This window comes from Gnatocerus cornutus, chromosome 10, assembly GCF_029298725.1.
Source record: "Gnatocerus cornutus isolate USDA-ARS CGAHR chromosome 10, icGnaCorn1.1, whole genome shotgun sequence".
Classification (NCBI taxonomy): Eukaryota; Metazoa; Arthropoda; class Insecta; order Coleoptera; family Tenebrionidae; genus Gnatocerus; species Gnatocerus cornutus.
Window position 1 is genome coordinate 7,697,800 of NC_142242.1, and position 17,127 is coordinate 7,714,926.

Genomic DNA, 17,127 nt, shown 5'->3' on the forward strand with positions numbered 1-17,127 from the left:
GCATTAATTGGAATCAATTTTCTGTCACAAAAATTCATTTTATTCGAAATCAGTCTTTTATTACAGTGACAACCGCCTCGTTCCAGTTAAACGAATTAAAAGAATACCATCAACAGAAGAACGACAGCTTGTCTGAAATTCATGAAAATTAGAAAAATGCCTTTGTTTGAACTCACCTTTACTTTGAGATTAAAAATTTTGGTAGAAACGGCACAATGTGTCGGAGCTTTTATTGTTGTACAGGTACGAATAAACCAGAGCTTTCAAGAAGTGATTAAAACCCATGGAAACCATGACTTGCTTTCAATGGGCCGAGTGGTTTCCTGTAAACAATTTTATTTATGCTTTGATGCGCATGTGTATTTTAATAAAACACTAAGTATATTATTACGTCTGAAAGAGCTCTTAAAGACAAACACACGGATAACATTCCACATAATTTATTCAGAACTGAGTTACTTCGTAATCAAACTCTGAGAACTGATAACAAGAACTATAAAACAGATACGTGGTTCGAATCGCGCAGTGTGAATTTTAAATCATTGCTAATTCGTTGCTTAAATCAAAATGACCCAGTTATTAAGTGAATAAGGTCGAATTCATCACTTAGGTTCCTGTAGTTTTTATTGTGTGAGGTTGAACTTTTACGTGACACATGGAAAGAAAAAAGAAATTTTGCTCCTGTCGATTGGCACCGTACCAAGAAACCGGAAGAGTGAGGTAGGAAATTTACTAAAATTCATAATCTTAATTAAAACCACGCACGCGTACCGAAAATTTCAGATGGTGCGTGGGACATGAAAAAGATTGGCAAACAAAACTGAAGCGGTTAGTTTTTGTACCGATTATCCTTTTGCCTATTGTTATTTTCGTTATTGTTTTAACGAAACACACCGCTGGAATTACTGCCACTAACGAAAATGCCGTTTGTAAGAACACACTGTATAGTACAAACGAAGGCACTTTCGGCTCATTTTTCTAGCGATGGAGAAGTTTGAACATAATGAGGTTTTAGAAAACGATGACAGACGAGATGTTTTAAAAGATGTCAAAACGTCATATGCCCCGGAAATTTTTAACAATAACACTGACATCAAAGAACGGAGAAAGAGAGAAGTCACTCTTAATCAGCAAAATGTGAGTAGGTACCTACACGTGGCTTCTAAATTGTCAAAGGCCAAATTTATTTTAAATTCAAGTGGTGTTTATCTATTTAACATTCCAATTTTAGTACACGGATTACGATGAAACCTCGAATAACTCGTCGAATCTTTTTCAAAATTATGAAACAGACTCCCTTCATTGGACAGTAAGTTTCCAATCAATTCTCGATCATTTAAAAATTTTAACTTTTGAGTTGTCGGTTCCAATTGAAAAGGAGTCTTTCGAGTTAGAACCGGAATCTGATGAAGATCTAAACAAAGGTGAAACTTTATTTTGGCAGAATAAAATGGATTACTCCCAAATTCGTCAACTTCAAGGTGATTTGAACGATGCTCTTTATAATTTCACCAATTTTTATTTAAGCTTCAACTATGATAAAATATATGAACATCTCTGCCGACCCTTGTGAAGATTTCTACGAATTTGCTTGTGGAAATTGGAATAAATATCATAGTATTCCAGCTGATAGAACATCATATGACACATTTGAAATGCTACGTGAGAATTTAGATATAGTTCTAAAGAATTTATTGTCGGAATCAATTAATGTAAGTAAGAAGTGAACATAAATCAATAAATTTCTGTGATTATTGAAGGAGACATATCCAAACTCAACACTTTCTGATGAGACAATGGCAGCAGCTACTAAAGCGAAATTCTTTTATAAATCCTGCATGAACGAGGGTAAATGTGATAATTTAAATTACCGTTATATTTTTATGACGTTCATTTAGAAAGACTGAAGCAAAGGGGTGAAAAACCGTTAATGAAATTACTCAGTGACTTAGGAGGGTGGCCGATTATTCAACCCGATTGGGACGATACAAGCTTTAAAGTAGAAGAGTTAATGGCTAATCTTAAGCTATACAATAACGATATTTTGATCACTGAGTGGATAGGGCCCGATATAATTAACTCGAAAAATTATATTATCCAGGTATCGGATATAATAACTTCTCAATATGAGCTTATAGAATCTTCCTTTGTAGATTGATCAGACGACGCTGGGTTTACCAGGCAGAAGCTATTTTCTAGATCCGTCTTATTCCAAGTATCTTGATGCCTATAAGGCTTTTATCCTTGCGGTGTCCACTATTTTAGGGGCTCCCATGACCGAAGCCGTTGAAGATATTAATGATTTAATCACTTTTGAAACGAAATTAGCCACTGTATTGTTCGTTCTCAATTTGTCAAATTCGTCTAACTTCTGTTTTTAGATTATGGTTCCCAGCGAAAACAGAAGAAACGTCACTGATTTATACCTCAAAACTAACATTGGAGCTCTTAGGAATTATTTCCCACAATTTGATTGGGTTCTTTACTTTCAAATCGTTTTAGGCCGAGAAGTTGATTTGGAAGAACCCATCGCGTGTTACTGCATGGATTATCTTTATAAATTATTTGATATCTTGAAAAGCACACCTCCAAGGTTGGTATGAAATTTTTTCCCGAGTCGTAATAACAGTTGTTTTAGAACCGTTTCGAACTATCTTATCTGGAGATTCGTTCGCCACAGAACCAATAATTTAGACAATAGATTCTTAATGGCGAAACAAAGGTACGAAATTTTAATACCCAAATAATTTACTACAAACAGTTTTTCAGGTTTTATTTTATATTGTTTGGTCGAGAGAAAGCCCCGCCGCGTTGGCAGTTCTGCGTGTCTCAAGTCAATTCCAATATGGGAATGGCATTAGGAAGCCTCTTCGTAAAGAAATACTTTGACGAAAACAGCAAAAACGACGTAAGTAACATCGTGAAAAATCTCATCTCAGTTTCTTATTTTAGACTTTGGAAATGACAAAACGCCTTCAAGAAGCCTTCCGCCTCATTCTTAAAGACAATAAATGGTTAGGCGACCACACTAAGAATTACGCTCGCAAGAAAATCGATAGAATGAACCTAAAAATCGGTTACCCCGACTTTTTATTGGACGAAAATGAACTAAGTGAGCGCTATCACGATGTTGAAGCTCATCCCGACTTCTTCTTTGAGAATACTTTGAGTATTTTAAGACATTTAACGAGAATTGAGCAGATGAAAATCGGAACTGAAGTTAATAAAACAACGTGGAGAACCGCCCCGGCGGTTGTTAACGCTTACTACAGTAGAAATAAAAATCAAATTAGTGAGTTTGAGGGTTGTTGTTCTTGGTGATGGTGAGTGGTTGTTTTAGTTTTTCCTGCTGGGATTTTGCAGCCTCCGTTTTACCACAAGCATTTTCCGAAGTCTTTGAATTTTGGAGGAATCGGAGTTGTGATAGGACATGAGATAACTCACGGGTTTGATGATAAGGGAAGATTGTTTGATCAATTCGGGAATCTACAGCAGTGGTGGAAAGAAGATTCAATCTACAATTTCCACCAAAGAGCCAAGTGCATGATCGGTATGATAATTTTCAATTTTTTATAACATTTATTACGTATTATTACACTTTAGATCAATACAATTCGTATATAATACCAGATGTGGACACTTATATGGATGGTTTTATCACTCAGGGTGAAAATATTGCTGACAACGGTGGATTAAAACAAGCATTTAGGGTGTGACAAAAAACAGGAAAACAAGAAACTCCCTTTTTTTATTTCTTTTAATTTCAGGCGTACGAAATGTGGTCCAAGTACAATCCAGCGGCTGACGAAACTCTTCCGGGAATAAATCTAACGGGACGACAATTGTTTTTTCTAAATTTCGCTCAAGTAACTTGGAAACATTCTAAAAGTGTCAAATTTACCAGTTGTTTGTAGGTGTGGTGTGGAAAGCAACGAATCGACACAGTCAAAAGTAGGCTAAAAGTAGCCGTGCACTCGCCTGGGATTTTCAGGTAATTTTACCCTTAATTAAACATCTTTGGAAAAAACGTTAACATTGTAATTTCAGAGTTATTGGAACCTTGAGTAACTCCGAAGACTTTGCTAGGATCTACAATTGCCCTATCAACAGTGGAATGAATCCTTCCCAAAAATGTAGTCTATGGTAACTACCCTCATCGCCAAGTGAAATAACTAGTCAATATTTTGATAATTTTATAACTTTAATAAATAACTATAAAACTTTATTTGCCTATACAAAATTCTTTGAAAATGTAATCCAATATCTGCTCGGTTGTAGTGACTCCCACTAAGTTACCAAGATGTTTGAGGGCTTTTCTTAAGTGTTCTGCCTGTAAAACTGTATCAGAATTAGTGTCACTGGTAAGAAATGACGATAAACAGTGAAGGCAGTTAGTAAGATGTTGTCTGTGTCTCATTTGGTTCATACTGGGGTGTTCTGCAGAGGGTTCTCCACATCTAGAAAGTAACAGTCAAGAAACATCATAACAACACAACACTTACAAAGTCTTAAGTTTTTGTGTCAAATTTTCCATCAAACTACCAACTCCTTCCTCAGTTACACAAGACAGGAAGTTAGTATCCGGGATGTTAAACCCGCAGTTCTTAATGAGATCTAATTTATTAAAAACTACCAGATTAGGTTTTTTGCTTATGTCAATACCAATCTTTTTGGTGTAACTAAAGAGGTAATCTTCAACACTACATGCACTCTCTATAAACTTCTGGGAGTCGACAACCAGAACGACAAGATCAGAGGCCTCGTAGTTTTCCAGAGCTCTATTGATGCCTTCTTGTTCTATAATATCAGTTGTCGCAGTTCTGAGTCCGGCTGTATCAGCTAAGACTATAGGATATCCTCCAATGTTTAAAGTAACTTCAAGAACATCTCTAGTGGTACCAGCAATTGGTGTTACAATAGCTGCAGGTCTTTTACACAGTAAATTCAAAAAACTACTTTTTCCTGCGTTTGGTTCTCCTACAATCACAGTTTTAACTCCATTTCTCAACAGTTCACCTCTTCTTCCATCTTGTAAATGTTTCTTGATGTCCTCCACCAAACTTGTGATGTTGATGGAAACTGATGATAGCACCTCTGAATTTATCTCTTCAGTTTCTTCAAAGTCAATGACTGCCTCCATTTCAGCCACAGACTTCACCAACAGTTGTCTCCATTTATTATACAACTTGCTCAAGGCACCTTGAGTTTGCAAAAAGGCCTAAATTTAAAATGATACAATTAATGAATTCTCCAATCACCTGTTTCCTTTGGAGTTCAGTTTCTGCCTGTAACAGATCTGCCAAACCTTCAACTTCTGTAAGATCAAGTTTACCATTGTGAAAAGCTCTTCTTGTGAATTCTCCAGGCTCTGCAAGTCTGAGATTAGGTACAGAACCTAACGCTGCAAGAAGTGAATTTATCACAGCTATCCCTCCATGCACGTGAAATTCGCACGAGTCTTCACCGGTGAAACTATTGGGGCCTAATTATTACATTGTATTTTACTGAAGGGGTTAAAGACCTGGAAACCATAAAATGAGGCCTTTATCCAACATTTCGCTCGTTTTGGGGTCCCGAATGCTCCTCAAAATTGCAGTTCGTGGCCGTGGCAGTGTAGACAGTCCTGTGAGACTTTTAAGGGCGCTCTCAGTCCCCGATCCTGAGACTCTAATAACTGCAACCCCACATTTACCCTTGCCTACAAAGTTAAAGTTGGTTTTATCATAACAAATCATAAACTAACCTGAAGACAGCGCAAAAATCGTACTGTGTCGTCTAGTATGTAATTTACAAAACCGCAACATTTGAGTAAACATTGACATAACCTTAACTGTCAAACAGTTCGTAAATTTCTAGGGATTTTGTCAAGTTACTAAACCCAGATCGTGGCGTCCTGCAAACCAGCAACAAGGTCACTTGAGTCATCTGGTTGGTGTCAGCGTTCAAAACATTCCTAATTTTCCGGAAATTATTAATAAAAACATCAAAATGTGTGCAAAAATGGCATTTCAACATCAAGCTGGAACAGCAATGGAGTGTTTGAGTGTAAGTATTCGCGTTTTTTTGGTGGAATTCATTGGGCGTTGGAGTACTGGGAAAATCGTTTATAAGTGTGACTCATTAGCATAATATAACTAACAATCAACAGCTATTTATTATCTATTAAATTTGATTTCAGATACCCATTACTCTACACAAGGAAGTTGATGGGGACACAATGAGATGCGGCTTTAAAATTGGGGGCGGCATTGATCAAGACTTCCATAAAAGTCCTCAGGGCTACACTGATAACGTAAGTATTTGCAGAGCACTTAGTTTAAGTGGTATGTAAACTTTCCTGCTAAGCAGGAAACATTTTTAATGCCAAGAATTTTTTGATAAAAAAATTGTGTTAATTTTTATCACATTTCAGGGCATCTACGTCACTGAGGTGCATGAGTCAAGTCCGGCGTCAAAAAGCGGATTACGAGTCCACGATAAAATTCTTCAGTGTAATGGGTATGACTTCACCATGGTAACTCATAAAAAAGCAGTCAGTTATATAAAGAAACATCCTACATTGAATCTACTAGTGGCCAGGAAAGGTGTTACGTCTACATAATGCGTTTCTATGCTCAGATCATATTTTTTTAAACTTTATCTAAGCTTATGTTCAAGTTACCAAACTAGAATTAAGTAAATTTTATGTCAAACTTACGCGCTTGATATGTACGGGAGACGTACATGTTAATTGTGGATATAAAATATAGTATTTTAATTTTTACCTATTAACAGGATGTTATTTTTATCTTAAGGGAATTTTTCAAGTTTTTATTTACAAAAGTTTATGTGAAGTGTTAGTGTCTAGTTGTCAATATGTTTTGAGTCAGTAATGCAAATGTAGCACTGCATGAATGTACAAGCTTCAGCATATGCATTTTTAGCATATAGTGATAAAATAAACATATGGCAAAGTTAGAAGTTTTTATTTTATCAGATTAGTGCCATTATTTATCCTTACACATACAATATATTTTCAATTTTTCTGTGGTAATGAAATTTCAGACAGTTCAGGTGTGGGATAAGTCATTGCTTTAGATTTGAGTGTAAATTCTACAAGAAAAGCATAATAAAATCTCTAAAAGCATTAAATTTATCAAACTCACTGACAACGCGAAGGATTTGGAAATTAATAAGTAACGTCATTCCAGTCCAACACTCAATTTATAACTGAAGTCGAATCACAAAACACACGTTTTTTGTGAGTCTAATTAGGTAATAAATCCCTCACAAAAGGGTCTATCACTAATTGCTTGTAAAAAAATCTCGTATGTAACAGTCAGAAGATCTCCGTAATTCGTACGCTGAATGCATTCTTTTATTAGGTGTAAAATATGAAAAGAATAAGATATTATTATTATATTAAAAGTTCAGACTTTTAGTGTCAGGGCTTTCAAATATTTATCTCCACAGAAGTGACATATAAAACAGACAACCAACAATGCAGTTGTCTATCATACTTATCATATAAGTTACAGTCGAATTTCGATTCGTCATATACAAGTTGGAATTTTTGGAAGGTGCAAAATGAGTTTGTTTGGAAATAATGCGTTGCAGAAACATTTCGCTTCCGGTTTTGAAATTTAGTATAAGTTAATGATGTTAAACAAGTTGTACGTATGGATTTAAACCGTTGAATGAATAAAATTAATAATATTTTTTGCAGTGCTTCCACAGATTGTAACGAAGAGAAATTAAAAATGATAAGTATCCTGCAACTACATACCAGCAGTATTATGTCATAATAAAGTTTTTTATTCGCAAATTTCTTGTTGTTATTCAACCTTTTTGGCTGATCACAAAGGGGTAGTGGAACAAATGATGAAAATCGTGGCCAATACCTCAAAATGTGTTTTTTTATTTGTATTTGTATCTATTATGCGATATGTTATGTTTTATTTCACCTATTCAACATGCTTTATTGTTGTTTAAAGGGTAAATTAATTTTTTAGGCCAAAATCGTATGCACGTTTGATAAAAACGGAAAATTCCTTAAAATTTTGACTTTTTAAAAAGCGTGACTTCAAAAAACGGGTAAATTCCTTAAAATTTTAGCTTTCCAAGAAAAGCACAGATGGACACATGTAAAAAGACCTAAACAAAAGGATGCGCATTGGGAAATCGCGCTAATGCTCATGCGCCACCGAACAGCTGATGTATTGCAGTGGCGTCGTGTCAACACCAACATAAGTAACAAATTGGCTGTAAAATAAAATCACCGCTCTAGGTTTAATAAAAATCTTCTTTTATGACACTATAGATAATTTTTAAAATCTTTGCACTCTATTTTGATAATAAATTGTTGCGGGAATGTTCTTTCAAATTGCCCATGTGTGACGCCTATGGTGGGGAACCCAGTCAAATGTCAAAAATACCCCTCCACCATGCGGCTGTTTGGGTTTATTTAGAAACTTCCAACTATACCTGCAAAAACAGGATAAAGTAATTAAAACGTGTTGTGTGCTGAAAGGGCCTACCTAGTAGTTTATTTGTGCCGTTACCAAGTTTACCATTATTTGATGTTTTGTGGAAAATAATGGTGGGACTTTCTACCGGAGGACATTTGTTTTCGGCCGTTTCGTCCCAAGAAGGTAATTTTAATAATTCGTTATTGTAATCAAAGATTATTTATTGAATAGTGACATTTTAATAAGGGTGGGAGATAATTCCCGAAAACTTTTATAACTAATGTTCTAACTAATTTCGCCCCCCTAAAAATGACTGTTGACATTTTTGACAGCTGTTCGGTGGAATACGACACACAGGGTTGCCAAATTATTTGAATTTTAAAATTGGGGAAACTCCTGCATAAAGGGTAGTTTAGGATTATTTTTATTTCGCGCGAACAATAAAAAGTTTTCGATTTCTGACACTTTTCCAAAGAGTCAAGTTCAGCAATTATACTGGTTTACAGTAGTTCTGTGCTAAAGCCGGTTAGTGGTAGTTCTAGTAGATCTTTTGAAGTATTTTTTTTAAGTTAAAATTTTAATTTTAGTATTTATCATCAATGTAACGCTAGACTTTAACACTGCGACCCCTAAGACACGTAATTTCAGTTTAAAGTTTTGTTGTTATCTACTTCGTTGTACCTACTTCCGATTTCCATAAAAAAATATGAAAAAAAACTTTATGTACCCATTACGAGCACGTTCAAACAATTTGGCAACCATGTGAGCCGCTCGGGCTAAATCGTAGTGTGAGCATGCGCAATTCTCAGGGGGCGAAAACGCATCATTGCCCTTTGATAAATTTTACAAAACGCCAGTCTTTAAATAATAGTGCACGTCGGGAAATGTGACCACAATCGATTTTTTCTCGTGTTGATGTCTGTATTATTGTAAGGTTATGTCAACCCACGATCGGGTGAAGGTAGGCGCTCTGTGTGCAACATAACCATTCTTTGTGTTATTGTTTATAAACCAACCACACAGTTTGGTTTTCGGTTTATTTCAATGACTCCAACGCTTTATTTTTTAGTACAAGAAATGTCAGGCTTGACAACAGCACCCTCGTCGGCGGATGCTTGTCTCAGCATAGTCCACAGTCTCATGTGCCATAGACAAGGTGGCGAAAGCGAAGGGTTCGCAAAAAGGGCCATCGAATCACTTGTTAAAAAGCTCAAAGAGAAGAGAGACGAGCTAGATTCGCTCATCACAGCTATTACTACTAGTGGGGCCCATCCTAGCAAATGTGTCACTATTCAAAGAACCCTCGATGGACGATTACAGGTATTTTCACTATCAAATTCAATTGTGATACTCCAAAACATTACAATGTTTACGTTCAAATAAGTAAATAAACTTTAATAGCCTCATAAAGCTCGAAATTTTGGGTCAGATGTTCTATAATCTAGAAGGCGAAAAAATTCTTAAGAAAGATCATGTTCAAAGATAAAACGTAATTTCAATTAACTTGATTATCACTTTTTTATAGGGAGCCAGGTATAAAAAGCGGGTTTTTAATTATACTTTTGTCGCTTACGTAACACTCTAGACATATTATCTAAAAGATAAAATGATTGCTATAAAAAAACTGGCTCGTCCAGACACGTACAGATATTACATTTTACGTGCAATAATATGAACCCTATAATTAAGGTTAAAAAATGAGCACCTTTAACTTTAAAAATGATTTAACGCTTGTAGGAGGCGTTGATTTGTTTATATGTTGGTAGCACCGTCCCAATGACACCTTAATCTTAACCTTAAACTCTCAGAGACATTTTGGGATACCGCCTACTTAAGTCCTATACTTGTCGAACTGAAGTATCTTCTAATCGGACTTTGACCCATCTTTACAAATCTCTAAATTACGTACAATTGGGGTAAAACTACCAATAATCGGCACCATTAACAGACTTCAAAATGCTGTATAAAATTGATTTTTTTTTCTACGCCTGTATGATTGTAATTTTCCTCAGAAAAACTTTAATTTGTTGTAAAAATTGTTGTGAACCTCCAGGTAATGTTAAAAACTCGTCAATTTTCAAAATTCACAAGACAGCAATAATTTAGAACAAAAATAGAGATTTTAGAAAATTTTCACTCAGACGAAACAAATACTTTCAACTTTTTCACCTAAAATTCGTGCCTTTGCTCGTTTTTACCTTATGACAATGAAAGTTCGGGAGGTTACTATTTCTAAACTGTTCATTAACTGCGCCTAATTTCAAAAGTTTAGAACAAAAAGAGATTTTAGAAAATTTTCACGGAGAGACGAATCAAATATTTTCAACTTTTTCACCAAAAATTCGTATCTTTGCTCTTTTTTAACTTATGACGACGAAATTTGGGAAAGTTACTACTTCTAAACTGTTTATTAACTGTGCCAAATTTCAAAATTCTAGAACAAAAAACAGAGATTTTAGAAAATTTTTACTCAGAGGCGAACCAAATATTTTCAACTTTTTCACATAAAATTCGTTTCTTTGCTCGTTTTCCACACTTTTTTTGCCAATAGTCGACACCGCTCTCCACTAATAGTGAGCACCATTTCAAAACACATTAGGGGATTACCAAAATTGTAAATTGGTATAATAATAGTTATTATTTTAATAAAAATTATTTATTGTAAAAGTTTTATGTCCTAGTTTTTTCTTTTTGGCTCAGAATAGCACATTTGCTTTCTGCCTCTTTTCTCTCTCAATTTCCTTAGTATTTTTCGACTCAGACAATTTTCTTTTTCGCTTTCATTTCCAAATGGATTTTTTTATGTTAGTCTAGGAGGCTAGATTTTTTTTCTATGTTAGGAGTACTGTCTTGACAGAAAGCCTCCAAATTAGTAGCAATTAGTAAATTCGTTTATCGCGCGCTCATCAAACACCTCGTTATCTAAGCAAATATGAGCAGCAAAGTGCAATTCCACTCATCAAATGTAATAATTATTTACCAAACCTGTTAAATCAATTCAATTATCAGTTAATTTTTTGTTTACAGGTAGCAGGTCGGAAGGGTTTTCCGCATGTGATCTACGCTCGCATTTGGCGCTGGCCGGACCTGCACAAAAATGAACTAAAACATGTGAAATATTGTCAGTTTGCTTTTGACTTAAAGTGTGATTCGGTATGTGTGAATCCTTATCACTACGAACGCGTTGTGTCTCCTGGAATTGATTTATCGGGATTGACTTTACAATCCGGGACGTCCCGATTAGTAAAGGATGAGTATACAGCTGGACCTGTTCCTGGTGGTAGTATGGACGTGGATGGTGAAATCGGAATTGGAGTCACGCAAACGATTCAACATCATCCACCACAACAAAATTTTACAATAGTACCTTCAACAAGTAAGAAAAAATGTACTTTTTTTGTAAGCAAGTATTCGTTGTTTGTTTTCAAGGTGATTTGTTTGAACATTTATTTTTTTATATGTATTTTTTGAATGTTGCTATTTTTAGTTATGCATGTTATGTTTTCGTTGTTATGGTAGGTGATCAGGGAATGTATAATTCGTCAAACAGACCAGTTATGGGACATCCCGTTCCTAAAATTGAAGGTGGAGTTGACGCATGTTCAAGATCTAATTGGTTACCTCACATGCATTTACCTCACCGTAAGATTTTTTTCATGTTTTTATTTTTTATTAAGTTTGATGTTACGTCATACAGAAAGTGCAGAAAGCGCGGCTAAAATATACAACTCTTTGATTGTTTTTTTTTGCACTTTGCAAAGGTAGCACTGTAGCAAGGACGTGGCGTATTTAAATTTTATAAGTAGACTGTATTGAGCATGTTAAATTCTTAAAACTATTTTTGCACACATTGTGTATTATACCACGAAAATCGGTTCAAATTCATAATGTTGAGAGACTTGACTGTATAAACTTCCTATTTGTCTCATTGAAATTCTGTGGTGTTCTTAGGTGGAAACAACCCCCCAGTTTCTCCACATCTTCAGCAGGATGGCTTCAATGCCACTCATACCACGCCGGCAGCACCACCTGCTATTAGTAAGTTTCAGAATGTACAATCACAGAAATTCCCTGATAATCAATAAGTTGATTACTCATAGTAACTCATGTTGACCCAGTAGTCTGAGTTAATAATACACATTCGTCTGCAATGCCAACTGGTGATTCTTCAATTGAACACTCGATATCTTGTGTTGATTGTTTTGCTATCACTTACCAGCGAGTATCTCGCACAGTTCTTGGGCGTTCCCTTCAGTGCGCGGTACTCTGCTTCCAGTTTTTTTATTTGATCAAAAATGTCTTCAGGTGGCAGCAATCCTCCGGTCTCCCCGCATTTGCAACAACAAAATGGTTTTAACAATCCGACAACCTCCGCGAATAGTCAGCCACAAATTAGTACCCAACCAGCGACTACCATCGGTCAGACTTTTACAGGAGCTGGAGGAACTTGGAAAGGTTCAAACACTTTGACTTATACTCAGTCGATGCAGCCCCCGGATAACCGCACTCATCATACAAACTACTGGAATGCGAATCAGTGTAATGATGTGAATATCTCAGGTTTATTGTCAACCCAGCCGGCCCCGGAGTTTTGGTGTTCTGTTGCCTATTTCGAGTTGGATACTCAAGTCGGGGAAACGTTCAAAGTACCATCAAGTTGCCCCAATGTGACGATCGATGGTTATGTTGACCCTTCTGGAGGGAACAGATTCTGTCTGGGTGCTTTGAGTAATGTTCATAGAACGGATCTGAGTGAACGAGCGAGACTTCATATTGGGAAAGGGGTGCAATTAGATTTGAGGGGCGAAGGCGACGTTTGGTTGCGTTGTCTCAGCGATAATTCGGTTTTTGTTCAGAGCTACTATCTAGATCGAGAAGCGGGACGCCAGCCTGGAGACGCGGTGCATAAGATCTACCCATCGGCGTACATTAAAGTATTTGATCTGAGACAATGCCATAGTCAGATGACGACGCAGGCAGCTACAGCACAAGCGGCGGCGGCGGCGCAGGCCGCCGCCGTCGCTGGACATATTCCCGGCCCTCATTCAGTAGGGGGCATCGCACCAGCAATAAGTAAGTCTTAACTTTTAATTGTTCCCAAACAATTCCTTGTTGTAGGTTTGTCGGCAGCTACAGGAATCGGAGTTGACGATCTCCGCAGATTGTGCATTTTGAGATTGAGTTTTGTCAAAGGATGGGGTCCTGACTATCCAAGACAATCGATTAAAGAAACGCCTTGTTGGGTTGAAATCCATTTGCATAGAGCTTTGCAACTTCTGGATGAGGTGTTACACACTATGCCGATTGATGGACCTCGTGGTATTGAGTAGCGTGAGCGCGAATAAATGGCATCTGTCGTTTTCTGCTGATTTCAGAACTCGAAATTAAGAAAAGTTGAATCCAAAGAAAATGAGAATTAGAAAAGATCAATAAGACAGATTGAGTATTGTTCTTTTTCATGATTGTATTGAAATCAGGAGAAAACTGTTTGAAGTTTTTTACAATTGTGACAAGGGTGTACTTGCTCTTTAGTGTTTTATTTAATATTATAAGTTTGTAAATTACGCTTACAACTATTTAATTCAGTTAAATGTTTACTTTTGATAGTTTATAGGAACTTATTTTGTACGTAAAGATATATTTTGTAAATATCTCAAAACGATTGCCTTACTAATCGGACGGAATTTGTCATATATTTTGATAAGAACTAAATGATTTGTAATGAAAAACACATCTTTTTAATTGGTGAATATTTTGTTGTGCCATCGATGTTATTTTGTACAATGTGGATGCCAAATTTCAAAGTTATTGTACGAGAGACCACGAGGGTAAATGCATAAATTAGGCTGTGAAAAATGGTAGTGTAGGACGTCAGTCTTTAGTTATTTGCTTGATATTAAATTAGAACTAAGTATTCATATATCTTATCATAAAAAAAGCACCCGACATATTTCTTTTTGTATTTCAATAAAATCGAAACTTCAGTTTTCTCAAATTCTGTGTACGAAGATGTCTGTTGTGTGGTAATACAATATATTAATATTATGTTGTATATAAAACGAGTTAAAGCAATTTTTCAAATGTTATGTCACGTAATTTTTCATTATACACTTTTATAACAAGTAATAGACATTTTCAGTCGGTTAGATAGCGACTCATTGTTTGTGTAATTATTAATGCTACACATAATATCATAATAAAGTTATGGAAAAACTGAATCCACTTCTTAACGATGTCTTCAAAGTGATATTTAAGCCAATAATAATAAAAGTATTGGTATAATTTAATAAAAAAAATAACGATGTTCTTTAGCATGGAATTAAACAACTTAAATATGCACAATTATTTATTTCTGAAATGCCATGTAGAAATGACTTCACAAAACACTATCTAAGTGCCTCCACATACATTCATGTAAATACGGAATAATTTAATTCAATAAATATTTCACTTGGCTTTCCCTTGGTTTGCGACTGCCTCCATGGCTTTCTTAACAGTTTCTGGGTCTCCCAAAAACTGCAAACTGCCATCAGCAGTGGGTTTGATGTTTTCATCCAAGGTATAAACAAATGGAATTCCAGTGGGCAGATTAAGTTTCATTATTTGTTCATCGGATAATCCTGTAAATAAAACTGCATTTCTTGTTGTTAAAAGAGATAGGATTTACCATCAAGATGTTTCACAATGCCACGCAGACTGTTGCCATGAGCTGCGATTAAAATAGTCTTTCCAGCTTTGATTTGGGGGACAATGGTGTCATTCCAGAATGGAAGTGTGCGCTCAATTGTTAATTTAAGGGACTCAAATTTCGGGAATTGGTCAGGAGCGGGACCATCTTTATACCGTTCGTCTTTAACAATATTTTCGTAGTAGGGATGATCAGCTTCCATTGCTGGGGGAGGAACATCGAAACTGCGACGCCAGATCGCCACCTAAAGACACTTATTAGATCTAATCAGACAACGATTTTACTTTACCTGTTCGTCGCCGTATTTGGCAGCGGTTTCAGCCTTATTAAGTCCAGTCAGCCCTCCATAATGACGCTCGTTCAATCGCCAAGTCTTCACAACGGGAAGATCAGTCTGACCGATTTCATTTAAAATAGATTGAAGAGTATTTTGAGCTCTCGTTAAAACTGAAGTGTACGCTATGTCGAACTTGTAACCAGCGTCTTTGAGGGCCTTTCCTGCGCTTAGGGCTTCTTGTTTTCCTGTTTTTTTAAGAAAATGGAAAATTATTTAAGGTTATGCGACAAGGTCGGACAAGGTCAAATGGTTTCTTACCTTTTTCACTGAGATTTGCATCGTACCAACCGCAGAATAAATTTTTTTCGTTCCATTCGGACTCGCCGTGGCGAACCATCACAATTTTGTATGTTGCCATTGCTTTTAGATTTGATAAATTTCGGGAAAACTGCAAACACTTAAACGTCAAATTCGAACCTGCTATGATTGCTGTTTGCTGTGCGGTGCTGAGGCGGTGTTGCCAGTTTGCAACACTGCTATTCTAAGCTTTCATTCAACTTTTTTGTTAGTTGACTTTCAATGCAAATTGTTGAGAGAATTGGCACTATGTACTTTCTTTTTCGTGAAATTTGAAAATTAGACAAAAATTTGAATTAACTGTTGACCAATCAATAATTTTTGTAATCAACAATCTTGGAATACGCTAGAATTGACGAAAAAAAGTTAAATCTGGCAACAGTGAGCCGTTATCATTCGTGATGTTGGTTGCCTATACAGGGTCCGGCAACACTTGTGTCCACCCCCAAAATTGTCTTTAATTTTAAAGAGAAAATTTTGAAAATTTGCATACGCTCACAGTTGACAAAGCTTTAGAAGCTGACGCAATTTTTTTTTATTACTGATAGTTTCGGCGTCGCGACGCCTTAAAAATCTAATTTTTAGGTAATTGTTAGGTTTTGTGATATCAATTCCTAATTTAATCTTTTTTAATATAAATGTGTTAAAAATATCTAAGTTGTTATTTTAGACTCAATGCAAATTGACTTCAAAATTTGAGAAAAAAATGTTACGATTTCTGGCGTCCATAAAATGCAACATGCCCGTGTTAATCAAAATTAACTTTTATAAAAGTAATTGAAGTGACTTGTGAAATTTTGATGTAAACGTAGTTTGCCGCTGCGCTGTCATAATTTTGATAACTAACTTGATAAAACAACGTTTTTTTCGCAAATTTTAAACACAATTTGCATTAGATTTAAAATAAAAACTCAGATATTTGTATCACAGTTATGTTGAAAAAAAATTGAATTCGCGAATGCAAAAACTGAAAGATCGCTAAAAATTATACCTCTTAGGCGTCGCGACGCCAACCAAACCGTGATAAAAAACAAATTTTTGCGTCAGCTTCTAGAGCTTTGTCAATTTGCGTACGCAAATTTTCAAAATTGTAACTTTAAAATTAAAGACGATTTTAAGGGTGTGTTGCCCTGTATATGGAATTTAATTTTATTCTGATTTTGTCCAGCTCGGGTGTTGGATTTGAAGTGTCGCTTTTTTCTGTTTATGCATGTTTCTCAATTATCTACTTCTACTTTTCTCTGGTCAATCCAATTTATCCAATTATTTGTAGACAACTACTCCTCATTTATTTTGAATACCGCATTTCAAGGTCATAATTTGTGAAAATTGTGGAGCTCCATGGCAAATTTCAGAAG

The 17,127-nt window shown here is 35.8% G+C and overlaps 5 protein-coding genes across 8 annotated transcripts; 3 read left to right on the top strand and 2 right to left on the bottom strand.

The window, feature by feature from the left end:
* The first annotated feature begins 598 nt into the window (after positions 1-598).
* Positions 599-4,225, top strand: LOC148167575 (neprilysin-4-like). The gene is made up of 18 exons (XM_088047471.1): positions 599-720; positions 784-929; positions 983-1,137; positions 1,232-1,309; positions 1,358-1,481; positions 1,528-1,712; positions 1,761-1,848; positions 1,899-2,101; positions 2,154-2,333; positions 2,382-2,593; positions 2,639-2,722; positions 2,770-2,908; positions 2,953-3,292; positions 3,341-3,550; positions 3,604-3,710; positions 3,768-3,866; positions 3,915-3,991; positions 4,048-4,225. Exons 1-18 carry the CDS (start codon positions 656-658, stop codon positions 4,145-4,147), a joined length of 2,592 nt encoding a protein of 863 aa, XP_087903597.1. The 5' UTR covers positions 599-655; the 3' UTR covers positions 4,148-4,225.
* LOC148167576 (5-taurinomethyluridine-[tRNA] synthase subunit GTPB3, mitochondrial) lies at positions 4,183-5,835 on the bottom strand. Of its 2 annotated transcripts, XM_088047472.1 has the most exons (5): positions 5,744-5,835; positions 5,522-5,698; positions 5,259-5,482; positions 4,503-5,218; positions 4,183-4,457 (listed from the first exon to the last, which is right to left on the bottom strand). In XM_088047472.1, exons 1-5 carry the CDS (start codon positions 5,820-5,822, stop codon positions 4,223-4,225), a joined length of 1,431 nt encoding a protein of 476 aa, XP_087903598.1. In that variant the 5' UTR covers positions 5,823-5,835; the 3' UTR covers positions 4,183-4,222. The 2 variants fall into 2 exon arrangements, with proteins under 2 accessions (XP_087903598.1, XP_087903599.1); XM_088047473.1 differs by lacking the exon at positions 5,744-5,835 and having other exon boundaries at positions 5,259-5,472; positions 5,522-5,614.
* Positions 5,836-5,958: 123 nt separating this feature from the next.
* Positions 5,959-6,780, top strand: LOC148167577 (tax1-binding protein 3 homolog). The gene is made up of 3 exons (XM_088047474.1): positions 5,959-6,045; positions 6,179-6,292; positions 6,413-6,780. Exons 1-3 carry the CDS (start codon positions 5,989-5,991, stop codon positions 6,599-6,601), a joined length of 360 nt encoding a protein of 119 aa, XP_087903600.1. The 5' UTR covers positions 5,959-5,988; the 3' UTR covers positions 6,602-6,780.
* Positions 6,781-8,336: 1,556 nt separating this feature from the next.
* Positions 8,337-14,665, top strand: Med (Smad/Smad4 homolog Medea). Of its 3 annotated transcripts, none has more exons than XM_088047283.1 (7): positions 8,338-8,630; positions 9,517-9,767; positions 11,475-11,823; positions 11,967-12,089; positions 12,399-12,485; positions 12,753-13,520; positions 13,566-14,665. In XM_088047283.1, the coding sequence occupies exons 1-7, from the start codon at positions 8,576-8,578 to the stop codon at positions 13,775-13,777; spliced, it is 1,845 nt and encodes a 614-aa protein (XP_087903409.1). In that variant the 5' UTR covers positions 8,338-8,575; the 3' UTR covers positions 13,778-14,665. The 3 variants fall into 3 exon arrangements, with proteins under 3 accessions (XP_087903411.1, XP_087903409.1, XP_087903410.1); XM_088047284.1 differs by lacking the exon at positions 8,338-8,630 and adding an exon at positions 9,221-9,408; XM_088047285.1 differs by lacking the exon at positions 11,967-12,089 and having other exon boundaries at positions 8,337-8,630.
* A 115-nt stretch (positions 14,666-14,780) lies between these two features.
* On the bottom strand, positions 14,781-15,943 carry LOC148167579 (phosphoglycerate mutase 2-like). Its single transcript, XM_088047286.1, has 4 exons — positions 15,731-15,943; positions 15,425-15,657; positions 15,115-15,379; positions 14,781-15,067 (listed from the first exon to the last, which is right to left on the bottom strand). Exons 1-4 carry the CDS (start codon positions 15,828-15,830, stop codon positions 14,895-14,897), a joined length of 771 nt encoding a protein of 256 aa, XP_087903412.1. The 5' UTR covers positions 15,831-15,943; the 3' UTR covers positions 14,781-14,894.
* Between the last annotated feature and the right edge of the window lie 1,184 nt (positions 15,944-17,127).